Source organism: Kryptolebias marmoratus, linkage group LG2, assembly GCF_001649575.2.
Source record: "Kryptolebias marmoratus isolate JLee-2015 linkage group LG2, ASM164957v2, whole genome shotgun sequence".
Classification (NCBI taxonomy): Eukaryota; Metazoa; Chordata; class Actinopteri; order Cyprinodontiformes; family Rivulidae; genus Kryptolebias; species Kryptolebias marmoratus.
In genome coordinates, this window is record NC_051431.1 from 36786279 (window position 1) to 36795533 (window position 9255).

General features: G+C 37.9%; 2 protein-coding genes across 8 annotated transcripts in view; one reads left to right on the forward strand and one right to left on the reverse strand.

The window, feature by feature from the left end:
- lrrc45 (leucine rich repeat containing 45) overlaps positions 1-9255 on the reverse strand; it is a 57530-nt gene that overhangs the window by 30481 nt on the left and 17794 nt on the right. The window contains exons 1-2 of one of the 4 annotated variants that reach the window (XM_017431842.3): positions 3527-3606; positions 2007-2264 (exon numbers count right to left, since the gene is read on the reverse strand). In XM_017431842.3, coding sequence (XP_017287331.1) covers positions 2007-2238 — 232 coding nt within the window. In that variant the 5' untranslated portion in view covers positions 2239-2264; positions 3527-3606. Of the gene's footprint in view, positions 1-2006; positions 2289-3518; positions 3607-9255 lie in introns of those variants that run through there. The other 3 variants (XM_025009502.2, XM_017431840.3, XM_025009501.2) reach the window with 3 other exon arrangements.
- The window catches only part of trub1 (TruB pseudouridine (psi) synthase family member 1), a 12801-nt gene continuing 7345 nt past the window's right edge, over positions 3800-9255 (forward strand). The window contains exons 1-3 of one of the 4 annotated variants that reach the window (XM_037981044.1): positions 3800-3935; positions 4066-4164; positions 5052-5245. In XM_037981044.1, coding sequence (XP_037836972.1) covers positions 3839-3935; positions 4066-4164; positions 5052-5245 — 390 coding nt within the window. In that variant the 5' untranslated portion in view covers positions 3800-3838. Of the gene's footprint in view, positions 3987-4065; positions 4165-5051; positions 5246-9255 lie in introns of those variants that run through there. The other 3 variants (XM_017431829.3, XM_037981039.1, XM_037981056.1) reach the window with 3 other exon arrangements.

Here is a 9255-nt window from a genome sequence, read left to right on the forward strand (position 1 = left end):
AAGTCTGTTGTTGAGAGTGTCATCTCCTCTGCCATCATCTGTTGGGGCAGCAGCATCAGAGCCAGGGACCTAAAAAGGCTCAACAACCTGATAAAGAAGGCTGGTTCTGTTCTGGGGATGACTGTGGAACCTCTGGAGAGGATGATGCAAAGAAGGATTTTGCATAAAATCAAGGAAATCATGGACAACCCTGACCATCCTCTTCACGAGACCGAAAACAGAGTCTCTTTAGTCAAAGGCTTCTTCAGATTAGCTGTAAAACGGACCGCTACAGGAGATCTTTCCTGCCCACAGCCATCACCATCAATAATAACTCCTTGATTTAAATGAGCTACGTCAACATTTAATTTCCCTTTGTGATTAATAAAGTATTTTTGAATTTGAATTATTTTATTTGGATTATCTTAGCTCATATTTTAGCCTGGTTCAGTAATGACTATGTTCTCAATTACATGGTACAAGTGTTCTTCAGAGCAACATGAGGTATATTTTTATAAAACTATGTTCTGATTTATATTTAATCTGTGTGAAGTTCACAAGGTATATTACAATGTAAACAAAAACTATAACTGGAGGTTTATTTAATGTCTCTCATTTCCCTGTATTTTCTTTACAAAGAGCCACATTTTGGAAGCAAAGAAGCATCCAAAATCTATGTTTCAAAAGCTGTATTTTATTGTTATAATGGTGTAGATTTTGTTATATTATACTGTAAAACGCTTTAGTTGTTTTAAATGTGCTATAGAAATAAAATGAACATTGACAAAGCAGAACAAAATTCATCTGGTTTATAACTTTTGCACAATACTCTATCTATGTTCATATTTTAATGAAATAAATGTGAAAACCTCTTAGGTGTTTGAGGGGTTTATTTTTAGAAAACACGTTTTTATCTTTGGAAAACTAATAATGTCTGGAAACACAAATGTTTGTCCACTTTTGATTTTTTCCCAAACTTTTTAAGACCTGGAAAATACTAAAGGCTGATTTCAGACTCTTCAAGACTGTAGGAACTCTGATGTAAGAATCAGGATTATTTATTCAGCTGTGATGTTTTAAAGCCATAGTAGCTGGCACAACATGCAATTCTTCAAAGTTTTTGATTGAATTTTTTTGCATATGTCTATCATCTATGATAAAAAACAACTGAATACACATCACTCACTACCAAAGGTCTGCCACATAATTAGTAACAAATGAGTAAAATCAGCAGAGCCAGGTTTTGTTGCCAACAATTTCCAGTCGTTTGTTTACATTCGAACATTGACGAGTTCACTTTGGACAGTCTTGGTGTGCGACAGATATGGGGTCGGCAAAATATTCCCTGAATGTAAACAGAGTCAGGGGAAGAACAGTGGACACAGAGACACCACCCTTACAAAAAAATCCCACGAAATTCACATGTGATCACATGTGATTCCCATTTTCCACATGTGGTTCACATAATCCACAAAAAAATCGCATTTTTCCACGTGATTCCCATTTTCCACATGTGGTTCACAAAATCCACAAAAAAATCATGTTTTCACATGTGGAAATGTGGGAATCACATGTGATTCCCATGTGATCACATGTGAAAGTCACATGTGATTTTCATGTGATTTTTTTGTAAGGGCAGATCGAAAGAGAAAATGTAAAGTTCTTCTGTCTTCTTCTGAAAAGAAATGGCGACTAAAAGCTGTGAGGACGAGAGTCAACAGAAGGTTGAGTCATTTTGGGGAGGAAATTGAGCTGTGCTGAGAGATTTTGAACTTTAACGGGAGAATTTCTGTAACAGATTGAACAATTTAGTTGTAAACAAAGGTGAGGAATATTTGCCATTATCAAACACAGTTGTTACAAAAACCCTGATGAGTTTGATTTAATGACATAGAAACTGCTGTTATGGCTTTAAGAGAATTCGCTGCATTCTTGTGACGACACAGAAACATTTATAAAATATCTGCAGAGCAACATGTGGCCACTGTATCTCACCAGGCACAATGTAAGCTTAAAATCTCACATACTTTCCTCACTGAGCATGCAGTCACTCAGCAATAGCTCCGTAAAGACAGTGTCTTGCTGCAAGGCCCTGGCCAGAGCAGTGCAAGTGTCTGCTGACAGACTCTGTCCACTCAGGTCCAGCGTGGAGCTGTGAGCGGTCCTGATCTCCTGAAGCTGAACCACAACACTCTCCTGAGGCTCCACACCTCCATCTTTACAAAGCCGCAGGTACGTCCGCCTGAAATCCTCCATCATGGGTCACCAGAATCCCGATGATTTGCCTGGTCACAGGATTTGCATTGTAACTAAAAAATATCATAAATAAAAAGCACAAAGTTTGTTTTTTTTTATTAAAAAAAATTATTTTTAACTTCTGTAATTAATATCAGAAATGAAGACACTATAAGTCAAATCATGCCTCCTTTTCTGCAAGTTCTCCAAAGGAACCAGAAGAACAAAGAGTTACAATACAGGGACTGCTCACATCTTTCCATGTGGCCATCAGCCACATTTTCACCAAAGGGGGGCATTCTCACATTCTAGCAAGTAGCTAAAACATTTACCAAACAAAACCAACTTTTTCTGAGGCTGAGTCTGTGAGAGACTGCATGCTTGCTGTCCTCGGTGAAGTTAGATGTAACCCTCAAAGCTTCAGTTTTTTTGTTTTTTATTTTTTCCATATGGCCCACTTAAAGCTGAACAGCCCTTGTTTACATCAACATCATTTTTGCATTAGGTGAAACACATGAAATTATGATATTCCTGCTGGAATCGCTCCAGGCTGCACAGGAACTGCTACAGCTCGCTGCTGCTATTGCTGTTTGGGCTTATAAATGAAACTGAAGTGAGGTAAAAGTTTATAAAACAGTGTTTGCATGAACTGCTCTTTATTTTTTTTTACATGTTTAGTTGTTTTAGGACAGCAGCACCCCACTCTGGTCTTAGCTGTGTTTGGACCAGCTGTTTGCTCCTTGGTTCTGTTGGACCTAAACTCTGTTTCTCCAAACTGTGGTCGTTCAAAGAGCCAACTACAACAGGTAAGATAGTGACTGTTCATGACCTTTCTGCAACATCCCACTCCATAAGATCGGAACTATCCATAACTCGTTTTTTATGATGTAGGCTAGAAGCAAATATATTTAAGATATAACCCAGATAAATGAGCCTTAAGCTCTAAATTCTCACACCATCTGTTCAAGAGCATCAAGGATCTAAACATCTAGCAGGGAACAAAGTCGTGTTTTGATTTCAGATATCTAGTCTAAAAGTTAAATTATATAAGAGATTTAAATTAATATACCTGTCAGTTTATTAGCGTAAAGCTAATATTGTGAGCAGATCAACAGAAAAACAGCGTGAAATGTTTAAAAAAAACACGGGTGTGTATTTAAAAAGACATATAGCTTCGGTGGAAATTTCATTTAACTACCAAGTTGTGGTCTCACAAAGTAACATGGCTATCAGACAGACGCGAGGCAAAACAACAAATAAACACAACGAAAAGGGAAAAACAGCAATAGTTGTTATAAACATACAAACTGACCGGGAAACCAGGCGACCGAGAAACCAGGAAGTGAATTTTTGGCGCAAAGCATCTTGGTCTATGTAGTTAAGAATGCATATGAGTTAAGTTACCTGCGAAGTAAATCTGTTTAGACTTAATTGGTCAAGGAGACTAAAACCTTATTTACTTTTAAAGTCATAGTTAGGGTTTGATAAAAGACTGAATCTACAAATAAGACAGAGTTTGATACCTTAACGAACCAGCAGGTGGCAGTAAAACACCGGCGGCTCGTTTTTGTTTGTGAAAGAAGAAGAGAAGCTGCGTGAGAGAGAGCGAGAAAGAGAAACAAGCATGGCTGGAAATATGAGCAACACTGCTGCTCCAATAACAAGTTCTCTGTCCAAACTGCAGGCTTTACATGGACTGTTTGCGATATATAAAAAACCAGGTCCGACATCTGCTGACGTATTAAATGCGCTAAAAGAAGCCTTGCTCAGAGGTAACTGCGGCAGGAAGGAGCGAGCCTGCTATTTTATTAAAAACTACCAACAAAATGCTCTGTACGTTTTGTTTTTCAGAAGCAGGTGTTCCGACAACAAACCCTCGGAAGAGGAAGACCCAGCAGCTGAAAATGGGACACGGAGGGACCTTAGACAGCGCTGCCAGCGGGGTGTTAGGTACCTGTGGAGAAATGATGCGTTCATGGACCATTCAGGCTTAACATGTTTTTTTGTTTGTTTGTTTTTAAACACCATTTAATTAAATATAAATATATGTCACACTCAGTTGTCAGCATTTGAGTACAAGTATCACACAAGCACACACACACATATATATTCACACCTTCATAGTAACATAAAATAAAAACAATAGTTTTATACATATGTCATTTATGTCTTACCATATATAGCTATATTTAAATTTTTAGATAGACAGGGACTCAAACACCACATAAACAAACAAACAGCAGGGCAGTGGGCATTATTTTCTGTAGAGACTTAGACACTTCGATTAAGTTTTCAGAGTTGTTTTACAGCAATGTTTCTTCTTCGTTTTCTTACAGGACTTTGTGCACAGATTCTGAAACATTTTAGTTTTTAAAAATGGATCTCTCTTAATCTCTTGACCAGTACAAATGTCCAATCACAATCTGCCTTAAACAACAGTGCCCCTTCTCAGTTGTTCCAAAACAACACAAACACTATTCTTTGTTAAAAACTAAAAGCCTGGCCCACTTATGGGCACAGAGGCAGTCCAAGCTATAAATGGACTTCAGCTGTTGACAACTAGTTGGAGGCACAAAATTGCTAGAAAATATGTGAATTTTTATTTAGAATCACGCTGAATTAGTACTTGCGTTTAAACATAACTACAACTAAACTGGGACAATCCTGTGAAAGACGCATTATTTTTAATACAGTTTTGTCACAAAATGCCCTAATTATGTCTCAGTTTGATCACAATTTATTCTTTTTTTATTTTGGTCTCTAATTAGTCCGATTTTGGTTAATTCACCAAAACCTCCCAAGGTTATCTCACATTTCTTGCACTTTCTGACTCACAGAAACTAAACTGATGTCTGGTCCAGACCTGGACTTCTTTCTACTCAACAATCACCTGATTGTGAGATGTATTTTACGAGTGATTATTTTTTTTAAGAGTATCAAAACTACAAATCTAACAATTACTTTATGTCTTTCAGTTGTTGGTGTTGGAAATGGAACTAAAATGCTCAGCAAAATGTTGACCGGTTCAAAGGTGAGTTTGTTACAACTATAAACCAAAATGGCATTATTAAATACAGATCAATTTGTCATTTTGATCAGAACTACAGACACCACAAATATTAGTTATTTTATGTTACAGCCATCATTTGCTTAATCATTTGAATGTTTTCATTCACCTATTTTATTATGATTAGTTTCTTTATTGTTTGTACCCCTTTCACTGTTGTATTATGATTTATTGCACTTCTCTTCCAAAATTGGATTCCGTTTGTTTTATTGCTTTAAAATCTATAATTTCAAGAAATTTTGTGGTTGGTGGGATGACTTTTAATGTACACAACATAACTATCATTTGAAGATCAAACCAGAGAATCTCAGGTGGACTGAGGTCTGGGCTTTGACTGGATCATTTTAGGACCTTTAAGTGGTTCTTCTTAAACCAGTGGAGTGTTTCTTCAGCAAAGAGTTTAGTCTCATTGTCCTGCTGGAAGGTGGACCTATGTCCCAATCTCAGATCTCTGGAAGACTAAAACAGGTTTCCCTCTAGAGTTTCTCTATATTTTGCTCCATCCATCTTTCCTTCAACTCTGACCAGTTTCCCAGCCCCTGCCGATGGAAAATATCCCCACAGCATGATGTTGCCACCACCTGTACAGATTGTGTTCTCAGCATGATGAGGTGGTAGATTTGCACCATCAGACAAGCTGTTGTGTACAGATTTCCACAGTACAGATTTCGAATGCCATTAAGTCCTTTTTATCAGAACAGAGACAGTGTGGTTAAGGCATTAGAATCGATATCCTCTTCAGTTATATTTGACAAGGTAAGAAAAATTTCAGAGCAGAAACTCTTCATGGAGGGACAACTCCAACACGTGTGTGAGCACTTCATGTTGTGGAAAAAATTTAATCCAGGCTCAAACTGAGAATCTTCTTAAGACTAAAAGTTTATTTCACTTGTCAACATGAGAGAGCAAAACATTCTTCAACAGATGAGTGGTCTAACTAACAAAGTAAAAGTTTCTATAAATTGCAGGCAGGGACCTCGCCTTGTTTCTGAGCAGCTGGTTGATTCAGAAATGTGGGAAACTCCACTAGACACAATACAGCCCCGCTGCTGAGACACGTACCTGAACAATCAGTCTTCAGTATGTCAGGAAGGAAACACAGACCGTCTGCACAAACATTAAAAAACAGATAAACACATTCTTAAAGGTTACATGAGTACACCGAGCTTCATTAAATATTATATTTTACCTTAACAGTTCACACAGAGGGGATGCTGTCAATTATTTTTGCAAGCCTGGCTTTAGTGTAGAGCTTGATGTAGAATCTGTTGAAATGCATGAAAGTGAGCCTAGCACAGATTGAAGATCTGTGTACCCACTCTACAACTTTCCCCAAACATTATCTGAAATCAACAGTCCCAAGTTTTCTTCCATATAGTTTTCAACACAGTGGAAGGACTTGAAAGACTAAAAATACTTTTAACCTAGCACATACAGAAAGTGTTATCCAGTAAGGATGGGGGGGATGGTTCCATGCTAGAGGCGCTCCAACAGATTGTGTTTGTGGCCAAAATGGCATCTACATGGAACATTTATCACACTATCACATTCTTAGTTTAACTAGAAGTAGAAGAGTAAAGGTGAGCTTATTAAGGTTTTTAACGCTATTAGATGTGTAGAATTTGCTTCTATAACCACCCATGATGGGGGGACTTTATTCTCCTCATGTTAAACCCAATAATTCAGATTTCTTATATTAGCTGCACTACAAGAGGTTAGGTAGAGCCATTCCACCCAGAGCTTTGAGCCTTTGTAGGACTTGATGGTGCAGCCTGTTTTTTTTTATCTGGCTTACTCCAGATAAAATCCAAATCAGACTATAGACCTTGTGAAAACAGCTAAAGGAAGAGAAGTTGGAATACACTGAAACACATATAGAAAGTGTGGGAAAATATTTATTTGACTGCATTAAATTTACCTGCCACAGAAAGATTTAGGAGAGACCATTGTTTAAAATCATGTTTAATTTGTGTAAGCAAAGAGAGGAAGTTATTCATGTAAAGATTACCCATTGTCAACTAGGTACACTACAAGATAGTGGTAGAATATCAAGTGGATGCTCTTTTGCCTCTCTGATAACATCAAATTCCTTGCTTTTACCAAGATTAAGTTTATATCCAGAAATTTTTCCAAATGCATCTAGGACTGAAAGAGCAGCTGGTATACAATGTGACAGGTTAGACAGGAGTAGTAGAAGGTCATCCGGGCCACCTTGAAGTTTTTAAATGTTGGATATGTCAGGATGAGACTGTAAAGCATTAAACAGAGGCTCCATTACAATAGCAAATTAAAGAGGATTTAGCAGCATCTCTGCCTTATAGATATATTTAAGTGATATATTCAGAGATTGTGTCATTTGTTCAAAAATCTGCCTGCATTTATTAATCTAACCCATGAGATAAATTTTCCCCAAATCCAAATTTTCCCAAAATAGAAAACAGATAATGTCACTCTACTCTGTCAAATGTTAACTTATTTAAAGCAATTAAGTAATACTTGTTTGACCATGTGACTTAGAGATGAACACAGAGAGGGAATGAAGGAGACAGACATGAAGTCAGTGATCAGCTGCTGTAGAGGAGAGCAGAGATGACATCAGATAGGACTAATTCTGCTAGTGAGGCCACAAAAACCTAGATGCCCAGGAGGGTTTGAATTTCTGCTGACCACCACTGTGTCAGTTTGGGAAAATTAGTGCAGGCAGATGACAAGTCAATCACCACAGAGGAGAATGTGGACAAGAGAGGTGAAGATGATGATGAGGAGGAGGAACAGAGGTGCAGAAGAGAGGGTTGGGGCAAGACCTTACTCAGAAGATCCATCTGAATGGCCTTCACCACAGGAAGTGGGGGACTCATTGACTCTTTGAGGCAGTTCATGGTGGAGAATGACCCACAGAACTGTTCTGATGGGCCATAACCAAGATTAGGTATTATATGTCATAAGTGCATGAATAAAAAAGATTTATTCATGTAAACAGGCAAAAAGTAAAGGGGGGGGGGGGGTAAGAAGTCTGGATAATGGATAAGGAGATGGATAGGGGGGTGCTGGCCCACAAAAGGTTGAGAAACACTGTTCTAGACCAATAAAAATCAAGTTTTCAAACTGGTAAACAAAACTAACTTGTTGCCAGGTTATAAATTGCCAAATTTCAGCTAACTTGGTATCACTTTGAAGCTTTTGTGATGGAGAATTTAAAAAATAATAACTTCTTATAAAAAAAATTCTCATGGTACTTATGGTACTTATTTTGTCAGCAGTGGTCACATATGTTCGGTGTCAGAAGGTCTGATTAACTGAAAAGGGTGAGCAGCACAAACAACACTCACTGCTATCTGCCATTGTTATTATTGTTGATCTACTTACGCAAGCACAGAAAAACTATTGACTGCAGTCATCTGTAGTGTGCATATACAATTTCACACCAATTCTAGGTGTATCCAAAAACGTCCACTCTGATACCTGGATTTGAAAGGTTTCAGAGAAAATGATTGCCGTTGTTGTGTGCACAGACATCTGAAATACAACAGAAATGTTAGTTTCACTTAAAAACAGCATTGTGTAAATGGGGCCTGAGTCTCTATTGCAGATAAACCCAGTTTGGTGTAGGGATATAATTGAGGGTAAAACTTCTAAGCTCTAAGCTCCTGACCAGAAACTTTTGCCAGAAGTTTAAAGTGAACATTTAACAGGCTAATGGGACAAAATGAACTGCATAATAATGGGGCTGTACCCTTTTTCAAAAGCAAAGAGATAAAAGCCTGGTTCAAAGTTTGGGGCAGTGTACTTGTCTTAAGGGATTAAAAATCTTGGGCCACCTGTAGGGCTGCAACAACGAATCGATAAAATTCGATAATTAAAAGCGTTGGCAACAAAATTCATTATCGATATGTGTCGCGCAATTTATGCGTTACTAACGTTGTCGCGGAAACGGTGACGTCACCCGCAGCGCGTTTGCTGAACAAACTCCGTCC